The sequence below is a fragment of the Mercenaria mercenaria genome, chromosome 10, assembly GCF_021730395.1.
Source record: "Mercenaria mercenaria strain notata chromosome 10, MADL_Memer_1, whole genome shotgun sequence".
Classification (NCBI taxonomy): Eukaryota; Metazoa; Mollusca; class Bivalvia; order Venerida; family Veneridae; genus Mercenaria; species Mercenaria mercenaria.
The window spans coordinates 21,555,227-21,578,879 of NC_069370.1; the positions used below are offsets into that span (position 1 = coordinate 21,555,227).

General features: G+C 36.1%; 1 protein-coding gene across 4 annotated transcripts in view; it reads right to left on the bottom strand.

Moving 5' to 3' along the window:
- The window catches only part of LOC123559687 (E3 ubiquitin-protein ligase Mdm2-like), a 28,920-nt gene continuing 5,267 nt past the window's right edge, over positions 1 to 23,653 (bottom strand). For 2 of the 4 annotated variants that reach the window (XM_045351702.2, XM_045351703.2), the window contains 8 exons: positions 19,782 to 19,898; positions 18,900 to 18,974; positions 17,464 to 17,597; positions 10,435 to 11,009; positions 8,222 to 8,433; positions 7,489 to 7,659; positions 6,461 to 6,553; positions 1 to 4,539 (listed from right to left, as the gene is read on the bottom strand). In XM_045351702.2, the coding sequence (XP_045207637.2) occupies positions 4,009 to 4,539; positions 6,461 to 6,553; positions 7,489 to 7,659; positions 8,222 to 8,433; positions 10,435 to 11,009; positions 17,464 to 17,597; positions 18,900 to 18,974; positions 19,782 to 19,862 (1,872 nt within the window). In that variant the 5' untranslated portion in view covers positions 19,863 to 19,898 and the 3' untranslated portion in view covers positions 1 to 4,008. Of the gene's footprint in view, positions 4,540 to 6,460; positions 6,554 to 7,488; positions 7,660 to 8,221; positions 8,434 to 10,434; positions 11,010 to 17,463; positions 17,598 to 18,899; positions 18,975 to 19,781; positions 19,899 to 21,078; positions 21,172 to 22,452; positions 22,591 to 23,653 lie in introns of those variants that run through there. The other 2 variants (XM_045351700.2, XM_045351701.2) reach the window with 2 other exon arrangements.

The window sequence follows — 23,653 nt, forward strand, 5'->3', positions numbered from 1 at the left end:
TATAAATACAATGTTTTATTTAAATAATATTTTAACAAAATAAGACAAATCAGATCAAGATGTGACCATTAATTTTGAGATAAATGGAACACATCAAATGTTTAAACAGTCTTAACCCTTGAACACTTCTGGTAAATATTCTATAAATAAAACAAAATGCCAACCACAAATGCTTACGGTATGCCAAGAATAAAATACTACATTTTGAGAAGAATGATAAAGCTGCCATTGGAAGTTATACAAATGAGCCGCACCATGAGAAAACAAACAGTGCATTTGCGACCAGCATGGATCCAGACCAGCCTGCGGATCTGGTCAGGATCCATGCTGTTCGCTAACAGTTTCTCTAATTGCAATAGGCTTTGAAAGCGAACAGCACGGATCCTGACCAGACTGCGCGGATACGCAGGCTGGTCTGGATCCATGCTGGTCGCAAACGCACTATGTTGGTTTTCTCATGGTGCGGCTCAATTTATGTAGAAATAATTTACTGTAAAATCAGATATTTCTGCAAAGCTAAAAATTTGCCACTTTTGAAATTTGAATTGATCGTATGCGTGGGGGAGGGGGGGACTTTGGATATGAAGTCAGCTTATGCAATATTTATGACATCTGGTACAACTGTAAGCACTTCCGCAACTAGTTATTTTTGCAAAAACTATCCGAGTTTGAATGTAGTAAAATAAATCCCTCATGAAAATTTCTGATTTTACAGTATTTTACAAAAAAAAAGTCTTTCAAGCACACATGCTTCCAAAATATGAGTTTGATAACGAGAGGTGAGTAAAATAGTAAGTGCAAAATGTTATACCTCATGGAAATATAACAGCATTTAGTTTTTCTTTTTTCCATTTTCACATAAATCAAGATCCTAGCAAATGTTCTGTAAATGTTTCAAAGAAGTTCAACACAAAAGATTTCCATATATGGTACAAAGCGAAAACAAATATCAGCTTTATCAATATCTTTGAAAATGATGACAGCTTCATAAATACCTTTCCTTACATATATCTATGCCTATTTTGGCTATGAATATTTCAAACAAGAAAGAAATGAGACGTTAGTGACAATTTTACTCCTTAAGTATACACGCACAAGCACAGCAATGGTGAACTGTAACCTAGTGAAAAGTATGCAATTCTATTTGTGCGGTACCAGATTAGTATTAGGAAATACGCACAAGTTCCTCAGCAGGAGTTTAATGTTTAAGAGTGAGTTTATGCAAAGCTAATATCATTTAATAAAGCATTCCCTATATAATAAAGCATTCCTTATATAAATTGCTCGTCTATACTTTTGCTATGCATAAATAACAATATGGCAATTTTGACAAGCATAAATTGAAAGCCTGGAAAAATGGAACACTTCTTCAGCTACGCAACTTTGGCATAAAATGTACATGAAATGACCCATTTTGGTAATGCCGCAATTTCAAATATCCAAATATTGAGGAAGGAATTTTTAGGCAATATTGTTGGTGCAGAATTTTTTCGACTGTTCAACAGTATGCTACATTCTGAGAGAAATAGGAATTCCTCTTGGTTTTGTGTTTCAAGACGGAGATACTTCCATTGTGGAGAAGGCACCCCTCTACCTTGTAGTATTAGCTATCTTTGAACAAATTATCAATACTGAATGCTTTTACATGCAGAGATACTAAAACACTGATTAATTGGTACAGGATGTTAAGAAGAATGTCAATTACATGAAATGAACAAATTGCATTAAAAAGAGTTTGTTAAGTTCTATCTGTATACATCATCAAATAAAAAACAAGAGCACCGCAATGCGGAGCAATATACGCCCTAAGGTATGACCTTTGACCCCCAAGTGTGACCTTGAGGCGAGCCATCCAAAACATGCGCTCTGCATGTCGTCTTGTGGTGTCGAACATTTATGTCAAGTTTCTTCGAAATCCTTCAAGGGGTTCAAGAGTTACAGAGCGGACATGAAATTGCTAACAGACAATGAAAGATGGGGTGATTGAGTTGGGTTTTATGGCGATTCGACACAAAACGGACACCAGCGTCATAGCATAATACATCCCTTCAGGCGTATAAAAATCTAAACATATTATGAGCTAAAGGGCCAAGTTCCAGAAGTCTTAAATAATTTGTTTAACAGACATAATATAACTCTTGAACATATTTGGCATTCAAATTTATCATTAAGTATTTTTCAAATAAATGACAGAAACAACTTTTTAAGTTTATACTTATGAAGTTTAGCTTAATTTTGTGATGAAATCTTTAAGCTTATTTGAATCACTTTAGATTCCGCTTCCTGGAAACCCCAGAAGTGGTGTCATATGAGAAGGCATAGCCATCACCCAATAGGGCTCAAACCCAATACCTTCAAGATGACTGGCCAACACCTTACCCACTAGACCACCTCTCCATTTATTTTATTTTTCTTGTTATAAAGGAGTATAAAATGCAGATCCAGTACATGTATATGTCTGTGTGACTTCTAATGCATTTTTCCTCAAATTTAAAAGTATGTAGCTTATCTGGAGCTCTAGTATCCTCTGTTTAGTACATGTATATGTCTGTGTGACTTCTAATGCATTTTTTCTCAAATTTAAAATTATGTAGCTTATCTGGAGCTCTTTGGAGCTCTAGTATCCTCTGTTTAGTACATGTATATGTCTGTGTGACTTCTAATGCATTTTTTCTCAAATTTAAAATTATGTAGCTTATCTGGAGCTCTAGTATCCTCTGTTTTTTTTTAACTGCAATGGTATTTGAAAGCAACTACTGCCTTCTTTGGTGATCAAAATTGATTAGACACAAAGGATGTAAATATACGAGGGGCGTTCAATAAATACCTGGAAAAGTGCTCTCAATTTTTCATGTATCATCAAAAATAAATGAAAATGCTATAAAATGTAGACTAGGGAATACATAGTTGATTCGTCAAAATTAGATTGTCTTTGGATAAACAATAAGTAAATGCTAGTCCCCATGGCAACGTCATGTGACGTCCTCCGGCCCAATTTTGTCTCTTATTTTACATGCGCTAAAACATTACTTGCCACTTACCTATTTTTCAAGCTACCTTTTCTGAAATTGGGTGAATATTGATATGAAAAGTAAGCGTTACACCAATAACATCAAATCATAAATGTGAGATTATTAAAATATTTGGCAGGCATATTGAGTTGGTCGTCGCTTGAAAATCAGTGTTGAACGGAGATGTGAGATAACATTTTGTGTTCTGAATCGAAAATCAAGGAAAGAGACAAATGCTATGCTGAAAACGGTCTAAGGGACAATGCCCTGAAGAAAACAAAATTTTATTCGTGGGATGTGACGTTTAAAAGTGGCCAGGAGAATATTGCTGACGACTTGTGTTTCAGACATGAAAAATAAAGCTTAGTCACATTTAATAAATTAAAGAGCTCCTTGATAGGGCATCAGTTCAGTGTCGAGTTTCTTCAATACGACAGGAACATCATATGAACAGTATTAATTTATTCTTAGGAAGAGGTAAAAAGGCATTTAATGGTGATGAACATTGAATCAATGGTAATCACGAGTTGAATTGATTAATTGAGTGTGATATGACAGCATCATAATGACGTTGGGCCGCTTTTGAGGTGATGGCGTTGCCTAGGAGACGACAAATAAATATTGTGCATGTTCTGAAATTTGTAATTTAGGTATTTGCATTCAGTATGTTCATATCCGTCATATTTTCAAATTTTAGCAAAATGAGACCAGAAATAAAGAAATGAGAGCACTTTTCCGGGTATTTATTGAACACCCCTCGTACTATATTGTCGACTTATTTGAAAACTGTCAAAACTGCTCTGCTTAAAGAGCAATTGCTTATGATGGTTTTCTACAATACAGCCCTAATAAAAAGGAGATCATATATGAAATAAATAGCACTTTATAAGTAACATGGAAAAGTTTAGCAGTAAACTTTATAACATGAAAGTTTGGCAGTGGATAAAAAGTGCCTTGAAGACAAAAATGTGATGAAACTTAGAACTGGCGATAAGAACTACAAAATGTAATTTCTGACAACTTTTTGTATTGGTCTTCTACACACTGGGCACAATTTTCCTCGTCTCTTCAAACGTTTACCGCAAGAAAAACAACAAACTTGATGGCCAGATGTACCGTGAATAAGACTAGCCGTCTTCGGGCGTGTCAAACAAATTATGCAAGGATCTTCCAATGCAACACTAGGGGCTTTTGTAACTTTGGGATTTGCACTCTCATTGTCATTTGTGTTATAACTACTCTCGCTTTGTTTCAGCTGCATATTGGAAAAACAATATCGAGGTTCCGCAAGTTCTTTCGTCAACGTATCATTTATAGTTCTACCTCCTTCTTCACAGATTTCAGAAGCACTTTTACAAAGACTTTTGTCTTTTTCTTTCATTGATGTGGCTCTGTCAAATTTATCTATGTGTCTGTCGTCTGATCCATGTTGTGAGCGTAACCAGTCTGTCCGCAGTTTCCAACACCTCCCACAATACCTCTGTACTGGTGGATTAGACTGGTTACATTCTGTACAAACCCAATTGTCCTGAAAAGAAACAAAAGATAATTAAATCAAATATCCTTTAAGGTAATGGACCAGTAATGAAAATCTACAAATTTTTTTTCCATGTGATCACTTATTTTCCAAATTCAATTACGGCGTCCTTCGGTCACAGCACAAACTTATTTTTCATAACAAGTGGAAAAGGTTGAAACTGCATATGGAGAATACGTAAACAAATGGAAATTGCCAACTGTCATCACACGTCCACTATCTTAAAGGTGAGGTACAAATGTAGGGTATGATTAAATATTAGGGCTGGGTATTGAATGGAAAAAATTGATATGATACGTATTGCAATAAAGTAGGATCAATACACGATACATATTGGCGATTCAATACAACAGCTAATTACTAAGAACATATAACTTCAAAGCTGCAACAGGTCCAACGTAATTGTTTGTTTTGGGGAAAATGACTGTGAGAAACTGAAAATATCAAGTTGTGTGGGCTCTTATAAAATCTGCACTCTGTTAAAATTGTTAAAGAAACGTTAAAGCACGATCTTTTCATCTAAAAGATGTATCAGTCTATATTTCAGAGCTATACGTAGGGAAAGCTTAAAGTCGTAAATTTCAACTGTGAACTTACTACGTACATGGTATGCAAGGCCTTTATTAGTATATCAGATCTTTAAGTTTTTATTTATTTTGTTGGGTTTAACGTCGCACCGACACAATTTTAGGTCATATGGCGACTTTCCAGCTTTAATGGTGGAGGAAGACCCCAGGTGCCCCTCCGTGCACTATTTCATCACGAGCGGGCACCTGGGTAGAACCGATCTTTAAGTTTGTTTTGCTTTCAATTTATTTCTTTGATTATTAAAGTTACTAAAATGAAAACAGCAACACGCACGGTATCAACAGCCATGTGTAAATGGAAATCCCCGCAACAGAAATAATGTAGCAGATTCGCCCAAAGTGGAAAATGACGAATGGATTTCATTTGATTTTAGCAAGTAATTTCCAGTTGGTGCGAGAATAAAGATAAAAAGCCAATGAAAAATGGAATTTCATTAAATCACATGCTTGATTTACATGAGGCGTCGTGCTTGTTGACGGATGCCTTCGTACTAAGCTGTCAAACCAAAAAGTGAAAGTACGCAGTGACTGTTTTGGGGATATAATGGCAGCATGAGGTTATGAAAATATATTTTCTTTTAATTTCTCTGAATATTATCATGTAAAGTGACAAAAAATAAAGAAGTTTAATTTTATTTTGTATTAAAAGTAGGCTCACTGAATATATCGATACACGAAGAAAGTCGATATGCGTATCCGTGTAAACATGAATATTCAATTCATATCGATATACCGGTATACTGATCCAGCCCTATCAAATATAAACTCTTATTTTTCAAGTTTTTATCTGTATCAAGGATCACTGAATTCTGGACTGAGAAAATTCCATTACTTCAAGAGACCTTTACAACCTTGGACAAGTATCTTTTTCTAGTTTAAAAAGAGAACTTAGCATTTTATCCTCCTATACATAAATAATGGACTTCTGAGCCACCAGTATTTCTGCTAACTCATGTCCCTCAAATATATTTCAGTAAAAAGGTATTTCAGTCTAAGCTACATTATCAAAACAAGGCAGGTGTTTTTTGTTTTTGTTGGGTTAAACGTCGCACAAACACAATTGTAGGTCATATGGCGACTTTCCACCTTTGATGGTGGAGGAAGACCCCAGGGGCCACTCCGTGCATTATTTCATTACTGGCGGGCACATGGGTAGAAACACCGATGTTCCATAAGCTAGGTGGATGACTTCCTAACATGAGGAATTCAACACCCCGAGTGATGCTCATACACACATAGACCAAACGGCAAGTGATTGGAAGTCAGCAACTTTAACCACTCGGCCAGGAAGGCCCATAACAAGGGAGGTAACTAGCTATACTCACAGCCTCTGTAAGTTCTTTATCACCATCGTTATCAGAGTCACTGCAGTCAGCAAAGAACTCCACATCACTCTCTTTACATACAACTAGGAAACTCTGTAAAATATTCAAATAAACCAATAAAAACCTCGGACCGCCATGGCAAAAGACATTTACCCATCGTTGTAACCAATAGCGCTATAGCTGAAGTAGTGAATAATGACTTCAAAATACAGATATTTATAATCGAGACAGTTTACTTGGAGTAATAGGGTACCAAACGCTTTTTCCAATTTTCATCGTAAAAAGTAGTGAAAACAGCAAAATTCTCATGTTTTGCCGGAACATAAAGTTTGTCAGTAATTAAGTTTTAAAGCCTTTTCAAGAAATACAGCATTTATTTCAAGTTATCTAAATAATATAATTATGCTGGCTTAAAATGCTAGATTTCTAGTAAAGGATTTGCTAGCACAAGAATGTTTTTCAGTGAATTATTGAAATATTAGAGTAAAATATATCTGGTATTTCATTGTGAAAAACATCAAATATATTGTTTCACTGGTAGAAAAACTATAAAATGCACAAATTTTGTTTGCTTTACATGAAATACGAAAATATCTTTCACTCCTGAACATCGTACCTTACATTTTCATTCATTTGTTTTTTTTGTTTGTTTGTTTTGGGTTTAACGCCGTTTTTCAACAGTATTTCAGTCATGTAACGGCGGGCAGTTAACCTAACCAGTGTTCCTGGATTCTGTACCAGTACAAACCTGTTCTCCGCAAGTAACTGCCAACTTCCCCACATGAATCAGAGGTGGAGGACTAATGATTTCAGACACAATGTCGTTTATCAAATAGTCACGGAGAACATATGCCCCGCCCGACGATTGAACTCATGACCCCGCGATCCGTAGACTGACGCTCTACCTACTGAGCTAAGCGGGCGGGCACATTTTCATTCATGGTCATGAAAATACTGCATCTAGTGTTCACTAATGAAAGATCTTTCAATCGCACAATGAAACAAAACAAATATATTCTCTTTCTTACCTCTCCTGATCTTACAGAACTGAGATCAGATTCAGTTGGTTGGGAGATATCCGACTCTACGTCATACTCTATACTGAACTCTGTGTCTGACGGTACCTCAACAGCTATAGAATCTTCCTCCAGGAACCAGAGATCATCTGTAGAATCCTGAACTATAACAGTTTCCTTTCCCTGCAATAGAAGAAACAGACAAGATAAGAATAATGTTGTTTTTAGGCAAAATGTTCTGTAATTTGAATGATTTTTTAAAAAGATTTTTGGCAATCTTTGCTTTCTGGATATAACTTAACACAATATAAGATAAAGACTTGATACTTCAAATGTATCTTTATAATCATTATCTGCATGTGTGGTAACAATCCCCATATGTACAACTACATTTCTCTAGACTAGCGAGGTTTGGTGAAATTCAGTCAAATGGTATATAGCAAGCAGTGTAAGCACTGTAAAAAACTACATATCAAGGTCTATAACTCCACTGAAAATCTCTGAACTGAAACATGCTGATGATATGCATAGTAAGGCTTGGCACTGACATCTCAAGTAATATTTATTCCAAACTTAAAATACAGAAAGAAGACAGATCTATCAAACCATGTTTCTGTTTGCTAAATGTCATACAAACAAGCTCTGAGCATCAAAGGAAAATGGGGGATATTTTCAATATCTGTTTTGAACCAGTTTCAATTTTTCCAAGGATACAGTACAGGTTTCCATTGCATCAGCAATTTACCTGAACACTTAGTATTTCACTTCTTTCATTATCACTTCCGTCTCCCAGTTCAACCTGAAAGTACCAAGGATACCCGTCTTTGTCACAATCATCCCCGTATGTGATACTTAAAGATGTTCCACGTTTTCTTGATGGCTCACCCGTTGTTGGTATGGGACCTGGTTCGGTAAAGTGACGTTTCCGATCCGAAGCTTCACCTGGACTGTTTGTGTCTAGAAATAATAAGTTAACAACTTGATAATGACAAATATTTGCAGAATATATAAGAAATAGCTTTATCAGTGACTTTGGTACTTTAGCTTGGCAAGTTTTTTTTTAGTCTGTCCTGGGTTTAGTTCTGTTTTGAACAGTATTTCTGTTAAGTTCACTTAACAAGTATTTCTTCATTCTGTACTAGGACTATCCTATGCAAGTATTAACTGCCACCTTCACATCAAAAGAGGTGGAGGATGAATGATTTCAGACACAACATCTTATATAATCATCACACAGAACATATGTCACGCCAAGGTACTGAGCTAATGATCCTGTGATCCATAGATCTGTGCTCCCCCTACTGACTTAAAACTTGCTTGCTTCAAACTTTCTGTAAGCTTCATACTTCAAAATGACTTTGATAACAATAAAAATATTTTCATACTTTGGTTATAGCAGTGTACAAAATTCAGATTTGAATCCAATAGCCCGTTCGGGCTACCAGATTAAAAATTTTCCAAGCCCGACACCAATTTTACTAGCCCGAACTTTAACACCTTAAAATACATAATTTTTGCACCATATAACATTTTGTTTTACAGACATCTCTATGCATGTTTGAAGTAATAAAAAAGATATACAGTACATGTTTGCCATGTTTTTGAAAATTTTTAACTCGAAATACTCCAGTCCAGATCAGCATCGTCAGAATCCGAAAGCATGACACTCCTTGCCAAAACAAAATCTAAACTGTTATGCCCGATTTTTTAGGATCCGCACTCGCCAATTACTGCAACTCGGACTGTTGACAATTTGTAAGATGTAATACCGAGTGCTGAATACACACACGCTGATAGCATGATTTAAGCTCCGCCTACTGCAGGTACTTGTGAGATTTTCGCGAGAAGTGTGAAAGCTAATCAAATTATCCGTTACGCTAGAGGTGATTGTATTCAGCCAATTAGCGCTGCGGTTACGTCTTTGACACTGTGTTTGATTGTCAACATGTAAGAGTGCAAAATATAATAATTCCATAAGTGTTTCTCAGTCTGGAAAATCACGATGCAGTACTCGTTTAATTAGCACGTTTTTAAACAAATGAGGAAAATTTGGTAGCCCAGTCGGGCTTGTACCTGTGGAAAATCGGTAGCCCGAGCTGAAATTTGGTAGCCATGGGCTGTCGGACTACCGTGAATTTCGAACACTGTTATAGTCAAATTCACCACCTTTATTTCACTTCATCAAACTACTCTGCATTTAATAAACCTGCCCAGTTAGCTTAGTAATCAAAGCATTGTAAATTCAATCCTTGAGTATCGCATTTGTTCTCTATGACAGAAGACAGTGTAGCCAGAACCTTTTCTTCAACACCTTAGAGTCACATTAATTAGTTAATAATAAGCACTGCTTTCAAAATCCTGGAACATTAATTATGTGAAATGACTGAAGTTGCGTAACTAAAACACTTTTGAAAAACACTAATTGTTTTGTGTTTTGCGCTGTTTTTCACTTGTATTCCAGATACATAATGGCGGGGCGTTAACCCAACCACTTTTCCTGGATTATGTACAAGTACAAACCTGTTCTCAGAACGCAACTGCTAACATCTCTGCTAATTAAGATCATAAGAGGTGGAGGATGATTGGTTTCTGACATGTTTTTTATCAAATCGTAATGAGTTAACAAACCTGCACAACAAAAATTCCTTAAAAATACAAGTTGATGGGTGCATAAGCAGAACTGACAGAGTGTAATCGCTATCTACCAGCAGATTTTAGGCAACCTGGAGATATGATATGGACATACATGTTTTCCTCTTCCTCCACAAACTAGTATCAAGAGTAGCACCACAAGTTTTGCATGTTAATTAAAACAGACAAAAATTTATTACTTTGTCTTCATTTAAATCATTATGAAGAACATAAAAATGAACAATAAAACTTTCTATGCTTCTAGCTCGCTAGTCAGTTGGGGAGACTTAAATTTGTTAGAAGAAAAAATATACAAAGTTAACTCACTTTTTCTTTTCCTTCTTGAATGGCTGACAGAACTCTCATCTGTTGACTCCTTATTCTGATCAGACAAACCCTGACCTTGTGGTTCAATTATCTGATTATGTGACGTTTCACCTATATTACCCTGGCTGTGAGAATGTTTTTTTGCAAGTGACAGCAGATTTCCATCTGAACATTTTGCATTTTTATCAGTTGCATTTTCAGTAGCATTCTTATCAGTAGCAGCATTCTTATCAGTTGCACCATCAGCTGCATATTTACAAGTTGCATCTTTAGTTGCATCTTTATCAGTTGCCTTTTCAGTTGCATTTTCAGTGCTATCAACTTTACTACCACCACAGCTGGACGAAGAGGACTTTCTACTTTTGGTATGAGGTAGATTTAATTGTCTGCTATGGGCATTTACTGAGGACGTACTGGTAATGACAGGCGATGAGGTTAGAGTAGCTGCCTGGCAATCAGGGTTGGAGTTTGAGGTAGGTACGGTACTTGAGTTGATGGACGGTTTGGACACCAGATGGCGCTTTCTCTGTAAATGTGTATCTGGCAGCTGAATGCAGTTTTCTGCTAGCAGGTTCCTGAAACAATGCAGAAAGAGAGATTATTTCAACTGGACATAAAAAAATATACATTCTATATTTCACTTGGAAATATTTTGTAACTTCAGAGAGATTAATTATATCACAAATACTTACCAGAGCCTGCTGCCTCAAAATGATGTGAGTGCCATGTAACATAATTGAGCCATGACATGGGAAAACCAACATAGTGGCTTTGCGACCAGATTGGATCCAGACCAGCCTGCGCATCCGCACAGTCTGGTCAGGATCCATGCTGTTCGCTAACAGTTTCTCCAATCCCAATAGGCTTTAAAAGCGAACAGCATGGATCCTGACCAGACTGCGCGGATGCGCAGGCTGGTCTGGATCCATGCTGGTCGCAAAGCCACTATGTTGGTTTTCTCATGGCACGGCTCATATAGACAATTCCCAAATCATAGCAATGCAGAAAGCTGAATGCATTTCCACCCAAAATAACTCTATTATATTTTACTTCAACAATCATTTTAATTTCTTGTGATATTTAGGCGACCAGGTCCTAGCACTATGTTTAGCCATTGTCATAGTGCTGAATGTGTGCACACAGTAGCATAATAAGTACAGATTTTGTTGAATCCTTTTACAGAAAGGATCAACACTCCTATATACTTACACGTACTTATATTTCTGCATAATGAGAAGTTGAAATGTTACTTGTATTTCATACCTTTTACTCCACTGCAATTACCTAGGGAAGAAAACCCTAGACTTCATAATTTGTATGGAAACTACAAATCCTAACTTGAATCTGGATAATATGGATCACCTACACCTGCACCCAATGATAAGACAGACGGACAGACACTAGTATGAAAACCTTTCCAGAATCAAGTTCTCGAGTGGTTAATGTACTTGATACAAACACTGGCTTTCTTTCTTTCACTGAAAGTAGTGACAGCAGTAGTATTTCAACATATTGTTTATTACACTACAGTTTGTTATTGTTACTATCAAATTTTATGATACTACCAATTGACAATTAACCTTTTTTAAGCTTTTATCATCATGTTTCATTTTGTACTTTGCAGTAAACAATATCAACAAATTGTTTTGTTATTATTGTTTCGAATTCTTACTAACACAGTTTTAGGGACAGAAAAACACCTAGGTAGATACATCGTCCTTCCCTAGACCAGTTGACACACAATAAGCTCAACAGAGCGGGTGCCAATCTACAGAACTCTAGGTCACGAGTGTATGTTCCCCATTACGACTGATAAAGACACTGCGTCTGAAATAATTTGTTCTCCACCTCTGATTCATGTGGGGAAGTTCGCAGTTATTTGCAAAGAACAGTTGAGTGCTTGTGCAGAATCCTGGAAAACTGGTTAGATTACATAACAGAAATACTACAGAACAAGAGGGCCATAATGGCCCTATATCGCTCACCTGTCATCATTGCAATTAAGGACAAGATGGTTAAACAAGAGCTGTTTGATGACAGCGCGCTCGACTATTCGAAGAATTGATTTAAGAATGGTGTCAAAATATTTCCACGGATATTCAGACAAAAGAAATAAATAGATTAGACAAACAATGTTCCTGTATTACTTTGATTTCGATAAGTCTTGCACTAAATGGCAATATATGAGCCAATTTCAAAGTCCAAAAAGGGCCATAATTCAGTCAAAATAGTTATGTACCCTTGCCTACAGATGGAAATCATAATGATAAACAAGTGTTCAAAGTTTAAAAGCCATATGTCAAATAGTTTTGACAAAACATGGACTTGTATGGAAACAGAACCAATTTCAAAGTCCAAAATGGGCCATAATTCAGCCAAAATAGATGACAGAGTTATGTTCTCTTTCCTACAGATAGAGACTATTATACTAAACAAGTGATAAAAGTTTCAAAGCCATATGTCAAACACTTTACAAAAAAATATGAACTGGTACGAAAAACTTAACCAAGATTTCTCAGTCAAAAAGGGCCATAATTCAGCCAAAATCCTTGATGGAGTTATGTACTCTTGCCTATAACTGGACATGGTGATGGTAAACAGATGTTGAAAGTTTCAAAGCTTTATCTCAAAAGACTTTGTCAAAATATGAACTGGTACGAAATATTAACCCAGATTTCTAAGTCAAAAAGGGCCATAATTCAGCCAAAATCTTTGATGGAGTTATGTACTCTTGCCTATAATTGGACATGGTGATGGTAACCAAGTGTTGAAACTTTCAAAGCTTTATCTCAAAAGACTTTGTCAAAATATGAACTGGTACGAAAAACTTAACCATGATTTCTAAGTCAAAAGGGGCCATAATTCAGTCAAAATCCTTGATGGAGTTATGTGCTCTTGCCTATAACTGGACATGGTGATGGTAAACAAGTGCTGAAAGTTTCAAAGCTTTATTTCAAAAGACTTTGTCAAGATGTGGACTGGTACGAAATATTAACCCAGATTTCTAAGTCAAAAAGGGCCATAATTCAGCCAAAATCCTTGATGGAGTTATGTGCTCTTGCCTATAACTGGACATGGTGATGGTAAACAAGTGTTGAAAGTTTCAAAGCTTTATCTCAAAAGACTTTGTCAAAATATGAACTGGTACGAAAAACTTAACCATGATTTCTAAGTCAAAAGGGGCCATAATTCAGCCAAAATCCTTGATGGAGTTATGTGCTCTTGCCTATAACTGGCCATGATGATGGTAAACAAGTGTTGAAAGTTTCAAAGCTTTATCTCAAAAGACTTTGTCAAAATGTGGACTGGTACGAAAAACTTAACCCAAGGTGTGACGCCGACGCCGACACCGACACCGACGCCGACACGGTGGTGAGTAGGATAGCTCTACTTATTCTTCGAATAGTCGAGCTAAAAATCATAATCAAGATCAATCAAAAGAATCATGAGAAAATATAGTTGAAATTTTCCTAAAGGTACAGATATGTCAAAAATACACCTATAAATTGGAGGTACCATCCATGTTGTACCACAGGAAAGTGGTCTCGGTTTTTCCCTACGGCCAATAATAAAAAAGTTACTAAATAAGCTATTTATAGTAACATAAAGGGCCCATAACTCTAGAACCCATTATGGGATCTGGCCAGTTCAAGAAAGGAACCAAGATCTTATGGTGACACAAGTTGTGTGCAAGTTTCAAATCATAAATGAAGCTGCTATTGTGCAGACAAGGTCAAAATAGCTAATTCTGGCCCTATCAGGGGCCATAACTCTGGAACCCATAATGGAATCTGGCTAGTTCAAGAAAGGAACCAAGATCTTGTGGTGATACAAGTTGTGTGCAAGTCTGGTTAAAATCAAATCATAAATGAAGCTGCTATTGCGCAGACAAAGTCAAAATAACTAATTTTGGCCCCTTTCAGGGGCCATAACTCTGAAATCCATTATGGGATCTGGCCGGTTCAAGAAAGGAACCGAGACCTTATGGTGAAACAAGTTTTGTGCAAGTTTGATTAAATTCAAATCATAAATGAACCTGCTATTGTGCAGACAAGGTCAAAATAACTAATTCTGGCCCTTTCAGGGGCCATAACTCTAGAACCTATAATGGGATCTGGCCAGTTCAAGAAAGGAACCAAGATCTTATGGTGATACAAGTTGTGTGCAAGTTTGGTAAAAATCAAATCATAAATAAAGCTGCTATTGTGCAGACAAGGTCAAAATAGCTAATTCTGGTCCTATCAGGGAACATAACTCTGGAACCCATAATGGAATCTGGCCATTTCAAGAAAGGAACCAAGATCTTGTGGTGATACAAGTTGTGTGCAAGTCTGGTTAAAATCAAATCATAAATGAAGCTGCTATTGCGCAGACAAGGTCAAAATAGCTAATTTTGGCCCTTTCAGGGGCCATAACTCTGAAATCCATTATGGAATCTGGCCGGTTCAAGAAAGGAACCGAGATCTTATGGTGACACAAGTTTTGTGCAAGTTTGATTAAATTCAAATCATAAATAAAGCTGCTATTGTGCAGACAAGGTCAAAATAGCTAATTTTGGCCCTTTCAGGGGCTATAACTCTGAAATCCATAATGGGATCTGGCCAGTTCAAGAAAGGAACCAAGATCTTATGGTGATCCACGTTGTGTGCCAGTTTGGTAAAAATCAAATCATAAATAAAGCTGCTATTGTGAAGACAAGGTCAAAATAGCTAATTTTGGCCCTTTCAGGGGCCATAACTCTGGAACCGATAATAAGATCTGGCCAGTTCAAGAAAGGAACCAAGATCTTATGGTAATACAAGTTGTGTGCAAGTTTGGTTAAAATAAAATCATAAATGAAACCACTATCGTGCAGACAAGAAATTGTGGACGGACGACGGACGAAGGGCGATCACAAAAGCTCACCCTGTCACTATGTGACAGGTGAGCTAAAAAGACACTGAACCCAAATAAAAAAAAAAAAAATTCCCATGCCAGCCTGATGGTGTCCTTGCATGATAACCAAAGTAAAGCACAAACCATCAGCAGTGAGGCGCAAGTGATTTGAAGGCAGAGTAACCCTTAACCATCCAGCCTTGCTGACTGCCAGAAACAGTTTAGCTAGATACACCTACACTAAAGCCCGCCCGCTTAGCTCAGTAGGTAAGAGCGTTGGTCTACGGATCACGGTGTGGTCATGAGTTCGATCCTCGGGCTGGGCGTTTGTTCTTCGTGACTATTTGATAAATGACATTGTGTCTGAAATCATTAGTCTTCCACTTCTGATTTGTGTGGGGAAGTTGGCAGTTACTTGTAGAGAATAGGTTTGTACTGGTACAGAATCCAGGAACACTGGTTAGGTTAACTGCCCGCCGTTACATGACTGAAATACTGTTGAAAAACGGTGTTAAACCTAAAACAAACAAACAAAACCTACACTACAAGAAGTAAATTGACCAATGGACCCTATTTACCCTCATTCTGTATCTGCATCATAACTATTCTGCTTACATCCGTTTCAGACATAAAGGAACATTTTTACTTTCTATGTCTGACTGATGATTTTAAAATCATTTTCAACAGTGTTTTAGATGTACAATGGCCATCAGTCAAGCTAACCAGTGATCCTTGATTCTGTACCAGTTCTAACTCAAGAGGAACTAGTAACTACCCCACAGGATCCAGGGTTGGAATATAAAAGAATTCAGACACATTGTCTTCATGGGGGACAACACCCTACATGAAAGTGGTTGAACTGGTCATCATCCATTCGATGCTGTGTGCACTATCTACAGAGCCAACTGGCTGGCTTATATTAAGGAAATACTGGTCAAACAATTATTATTTCTATTCACCTTATCTTAAAAACCTGTAACCCATAAAATTATGTCCCTTAAAAATAGAAATATGAAATTTTTGCTTGTCTGAATTAGTTTTTCAGTCGCCCCTGGACAGTGTAGGTGAAAAAGACCCCTGGTGCTAGCCAGACATGGCAAGCACCAAGGTAGACTCAGAAAGCTTTATTTAGCCAGCTTAAAGACTTTCTCATATGAAAGAATACCAAATCACTTGCAATGTTTCAAACCAAAAGGGTCTGAGGGCAAATAATTTGAACATGGCGACTTTTACTACTGAACCACATAGGTCCAACAGAATTTTATGTGAAAGAAACTAGACTACCACCAATATCAATGAAATTATGGTATTTCAAATTTTCATGAAGACTATAGGGATCTTACACAACTGCCTGTGTAAGACAGGGTTTTCCCAAACCCGAGGGGCAGCATGGAACGGAAAACAGAGTAATGGACAGGTTTTTTATCCACACTCTCCCGAAGAATAAGAAAACATCTGCCTTACTCAGGAAGTCATGTTAGATCATTTTCCTTGCCTACAGTTGATATTATTGCAAATATTTTCAATGACATTATAAATTAAAAATCCCTCATACACTATGACATCAAATTATGGCATCAAATTTTATCTATTCTCTAGGGAAAAGATACTGGTAAGGTGATCTCCTACACTGATAGCTTGTCTTTTCCTGTGTGGAAAACCTGAAAAGGTGCCTCATTGTGCGGTTCTTAATTGCTTTTACACTCAGTTAGCATTAGATTACCGGTATGTATGCTTGTTTTTATTAACTTAGCTTCAAAAATTGAACAAAGTAGTCATACAGAAAAGACATTAAATGAAATACATGTATATGTCTACAATATTAAACTTTATTTTCAGAACTCTACTTAACCTTTAGCTTGCTGGCGGCAAGTGATTCTGCCTTTGCAATCAGTGCAGACCAACATCCGTGCAGGCTGATCATGGTCTACACTGTTCGCTATACAGACAGTAAATTTTCAGTGGACACCCCTTTGAATAATAAATGGTATTGCCCAAATTGAATGATGGACCAGTCCATTTTAGAAATTTAGCAGGCTAAGGGTTAAACCATGCTCCATTCACTTAAAAATGCCATGCTAAAACTTGAGCTATTCCTACTTTCTTTCAATACTGGTTTGTGGCGTTATGGTAACTATGTATGCTGAAACTTACAAGACATCATTGATTGTGAATTGTGTGACACCAAACACCTCTCCCAGCAGATCACCTTCACAGTGCACAATACTTGGATTTTCAAAATCAAACATCTGTTTAGAGACTATATATGCTTTCAAGTACCTGAGGATCTGAAAAGAAAAAGATATGCAACATTCTAATATATTTGTCTCTGTTAAAACACGCTTACGCTAGAACGACGTCACGTTAAAGTGCGGTGATGTCAATGTTTTTGTTGTGCTTCTATATTTTAAGGTATAGGTCCATGTTTCGGAGAAAAAAGTTCAAACATCATCAAATCATAGAAAGAAAGCACTGTTTTACATGAAAATTTAACAGCGTATAAAACATTTATATTATTCTACAAAACCATTGTCAATCCACTCATATATGTATTGAATTCCGGGAAGGGACTGCATCAAGGGGCCATACATCTGGACAGTTCAGCGCCTTTAAAAACTCACCATTTTTTAAAAGCTGTTACATGTCTTCGTTCTGATGCATTTGCAACATCGTGCGAGTGTTTAAACTTTACATAACTAGGTAAAACATCGTTTTTGACAATTGTTTACATTTATTTCTTTACAAATGGCATTCTTATTTAAAGGGGGACAACTCATTTAGAATATTTTAAGTATCCAACTATGTGGGACAGAACAGTAAAGCATGCATTGGACAGATAAGTTGTGTGTCAAGATGCTGTTCATTTACTAAAAAAATCTGTTGTTTTGTGATATACTGCTAAACCTTAACTACTGTTTTAGATTAAGGCCATATTAGAATTGAAATAATTTATAGCAAAACTGTGTTTTAACACTATTTATACACTCGGGCGGTAATATGGCGTACAAATAATTTCACTCCGGCTGCATCCTCGTGAAATTATTACACCCGACGTATTATAACCGCCCATCATGCATATAGCTTTAAAACACTCTTTTGCTATAAATTATTTCTTAAATAATGAACAAAATGAAACAGATTTGCAAAATGAAATACATATATAATGTATGCAACATTAATGTATGTACTGAAACAGGTATGAAAATGGAACAGATACGCAAAATTTATGCATAATAATTATGATTTTCAGAAATAGATATGCAAAAAAACATCTGATTATGCAAAATAACTTCAACTGATGTATAAAATGAAATAGAATGCATAAATAGTGTACAAATAGGAACTTATCGCCAGTATATATGGACTGTTTTGTTCTCATAATGTCACTTTTCAGTAGGATTCCAGCAGTATAAATTATACCTTTATATAACACAGAGGCCAATTAATAATTTCTTTTTAACCTATTCTCGACAAACAATTTGCTACACAATCTGCCAACTACACAACTTACACTACCAGCAACATTAAAACACTGCTAATTTAAGTTCATGAAATCAATTTTCTGTTTGACCCTTGACTTGAGTACTTACTTCTTTCCTTGTGAAGACTTCATGTGTGGCCCCAGCCTGTTTCAACAGTTCTAGGAATGCAGCTTTCGGCCGTACCTGAAATTATTTTATTAACCAAAAGTAAGTTTATTTGGCCATGCACTCAATGCACACTTTTTTCTGGTAAACGTAAGTTCAAGCCTCAAACTCTATGTCAGACAACTTCTTTATTTGTAAACAGTGTAAACAAAAGTATTGTAACACAGATATAAAATTGAGATATTAAGTCAAACATTGTTTTTTGACTAAGAAAACTTTTTTCCATTTGGGTTGGTAATGAAATAGCACACTGTGAAACCAGTTAATTTTGACATGTTTGAGGGCATAAATCTTCATGGTTTCTTCAAAAATTGCTATTATGCCAGATTTTAATTTGTGTTTTTCAAATTATAAAGATACAAAAATTTGGACTTTTGTTTGTTCACTAGGATTAAATTGTGCATTGGCGCAACCAAGAAATATTATATATGAAATATTAGTCTCCCATGAATATCAACTGTGCATAGTAGCCTCAGATTAGTATGTATTATTAATCTTTACCCTGCCAAATTTCTAAAATGGACTGGTCTTTCATTCAATATTGGCAGTACTATTTACTGTTTGAAGGGGTGTTCACTGAAAATTTACTGACTGAATACACAGTGCAGACCAAGATGAGCCTGCACATTTGAGCCTGCACGAATGTGCAGGCTGATTCGTGCAGGCTCATCTTATTCTGCACTGGTCACAAAGGCAGAATCACCTGCCGCCAGCAGGCTAAAGGTTAAACTTGCCCCTGTAAAAACAAACGGAAAGATACAAATGTAGTGACCTTAACAATTACTTCACTGGTAAGTAAATCATATTACAGAATATTATCCTTACCAAAGGAACTGCAATTGTATATTCTTCCTCAATGAGGCAGTGTGTGGAGCCTTTTTCTTCACTTTCACCTTGACCCTCCATTGGTACTGCAGTTATAGAACTTGAACTTTTCTGTATCTGAAACACAAACGTATGAAATGAAAGTTGAAATATTCATTGAAAATCCTTTCAACCATCTGCTTACACAAGTGCAATGTCTAAACAAGTGTAAGTAGTAAGAAAGCAAGATTTCTAGATGGGAATTTCTGTTGCTACTTTAAGTTTATAGATTTTTTTCAGCTGGTTCCTAAAATCACAAAACGAGTAAGAATGAACAAATGTATATGCATGTAGTCTCTGGTCCTTATCATGCTGGACATGATCGATTCTCCCTTTGCGACCAGTGTAGATCATGATCTGTGAGGCTGAGCCTGCACATGTGTGCAGTCTGATCATGATCTGCACTGTTCGCCATTCAGTCAGTATCTTTTTGGTAAGCACCCCTTTTAACATGTAATGATACTGTCCAAACTGAAAGATGGACAAGTTCATTATAGAAATTTAGCAGGGTAAGGGTTAAAAGAGCAAACAGTTTCCAACAAAGGCTGCTGAGTGAGGTACTTCCTTTACCACTAACAAAATTCTTAGTGTCTTAACTTTCTAAACAACACCCTCTGTAGAACAGTTCTGAGCAGTGTTCATCCAGAAAGTTTTCAAAGTAGACTTTAAAATGAACAATTTTTTATCAGATGACTTTATGATGTTCTGCTTTTCTATAAAAGATAAACAGATAAAAGAATGCCTGCTAACACACCGTTAACCTTTAGCCTGCTAAATTTCTAAAATGGACTGGTCCATCATTCAATACCATTTATTATTCAAAGGGGAGTTCACTGAAAATTTACTGACTGAATAGCTAACAGTGCAGACCATGATGACCTGCACTGGTCACAAAAGCAGAATCACTTAGCGCCAGCAGGCTAAAAGTTAAAAGGCTTTAGACTGACTAAGACGGTGCAGAGTTAACGAATAATAGATATTAAAGTATAAGACATATCCAAACTTGAAAAACATATTGCATACATGTACATCTTACATATGTTAAGAATTCATCAACTTACGACATATTTTTATTTGTCTCATTAAAATTAACAAGAAATAAAATGGTTATTTCTAACAAACCCAAAATAATCCTCATCACTTTGGTCTGAGATTCAAAACAATATACACACAATATCCCATTGTCAAACTTTAATACATGATCATCTATGAAAAATTCACTTCACAAGATGAAAAGACATCCAACTGACACAAGTACCTTGCAAACTTTGCGGCGGCAATACGGGGTTTTGTGCGCATGAGGGTCTGCGCACATGTTTAAACCACTCCTAGACATGCCGTTCAGGTACAGTAGTAAATTTGTAGTATTTCATCATCGCTCAAAACATATCCTACACGCTAACTCAGCTAAAATAGCTCCCTGTTTGATAAACATGTACATCATAACCTAATATAATTGTGTATTAATATCTTTTTTATCTATCTGTGTATATGGGTACCTGTAATGACCTACTAGTAGAAATACAAGACAATGCAATGGATCACCTTTCATGGTCAATTTTCTATGATACTCTTAACATTTTGTTAAAGCTGTAAGATATGAATGTAATAAAACTTAACATCAATCATAGACTGGAAATTTACAAAAAAATATTATCAAAATGATTCAAACAAACATGATGAAATTTCATATAATTTGATACAAAAAGTCTTGTAACAGGTATATAATTGAGCCATGCCATGAGAAAACCAACATAGTGGCTTTGTGACCAGCATGGATCAAGACCAGCCTGCGCATCTGCGCAGTCTGGTCAGGATCCATGCTGTTTACTTTCAAACCCTATTACATTGAAGAAACCATTAGCGAACAGCATGGATCCTGACCAGACTGCGCGGATGTGCAGGCTGGTCTGGATCCATGCTGGGCGCAAAGCCACTATGTTGGTTTTCTCATGACACGGCTCAATTATCAATAACTGGGGAAGTGGGTATAACAAGATTAATGGGTAGCCAAAATTAAACTTTACAATTCAGTACATGATTGTAGAAACTTGTAAATTTTAATTTGCAGATACACGATATATTTAGAACTGTAAATCATAGAACAAGAATGATTAAAATATATGCAATTACTTCTATAATCTACATGTATGCTTTCAATAATTAAGAAAAGTAGAAATACTTTGGACCAGAAACTGTACTGTCATGTACAGTTACCGCACATGCTATTTTTAACACTTTCTTCATGTATGACCTAATTTTAATCAACCATTTAAATTAATTTCCTTTTAATTCTTAATTTTTAATTTCCTTCTCTACAGTACTAGTATATGTTATTTTATTCAAAATGGTTATAATTATTTTATTACAATATTCCATATAAATACTCAATTTGATGCTTTAATATATTCAGCTAATGTAACAGTTTATTTTTACACTAAAAGCCTGAGCTTTCACCAAAAATCAAAAAAAAAAAAAAAAAAAAAAAAAATTTATAAAGTAAAGCAAACCGATTTAATCCTTTCTTTTTTTTATAAAGATTAAAATTCAACACAAATGATCAGAAGGCCTAGAGCCACCACAGTCATTTACACCCTAAAAGCAGTTAGAGAAAAATGAAATTTTTTTTTACCTTAATCCTATCAACCGTTTCCAATTTATCCAAACTTTCGAACAATGTATTCCCGCACTTTCCCCATATTTTGCCCGCGCACAAACAACATTTCTCGCACAAGTGCACAGAATGCATATTGGGTATAATTTGTGGTACAAAAAAACAGGTTTTGCATTTTTTATTGAAAACTTCCGCTTTTATTTCATCATTTCTATATTTAGCACATCAATAGACAAGAACAGTCACGACTAATTGGTCATCTTCAGACCGTGAACTTTTGAACTAGCCCAGTAACAGGACTGTGGTGACCAACATGGCCTTGAACATGTCCAGTTAACCTGATGTACACAGTTTTTTATTTACATAATAACCTTAAAATTTTGCAGTTTCATCTAATCTTTCTATAAGATCCCAGTAATCTAGAAGCAAATGACATTGGACACAAAACAGAAATGTGAAAATGCCAACAAAACCTTGACATTCTACACTATAGGCACTCAAGGGTCTTGTAGAAAAACATCATTTTTTGAACAATTTTGACAACTGCAATCTACCTCAATTATATTATCCTTGGGATGGCCAGCACATTTTTATACAATCTCACCAAGCATACCTATGTTTTTGACAACACAGAAAACGATGGCAGACGACCTTCAGCTTTTCGTAAAGAAAATGAAAGTACATTTACCAAAACTAAACTTGAAAATGAAAGTTGCATTTGCATTGGTCAATAGCCAGGGTTCACACACAGGGGTTACCCCATCTAAATGTATATGCTTGGACTTGAACTTCTTTGTTTTTTTAACGATGAGACAATTTTCAGCACTTTCTACTGATTTGAAAATACCTGGGGTAGCTTTAGCACAACATGTCAGCTTTTCATCTATGAAAAAATATTTGCACTCAAAATTAACACAAATACCACAGGGGTCCGTGACAGAGCGAGGGTATATGGAGATTTCTGGAACTTTGTCAATTATTTCAAAAGGTCCTTTTTGATGTTGTCTTTAAGAAAGTGTCAGTATAGCCTCGGATGTCAGATATTTCCATATTTGAGAGCTGAAGACCTAGACATTTCAGAAATGCTTTCAAAATGATGTTTGTGTAATAAATCTTGATTCTACGGAAGCGTGAAAGGGCCATCATACGCTAATATGTTTTATCATGATGGCTGCGGAACGGATATGGGTGGTTTTCAAAATAATGAAGATTTTTCCTT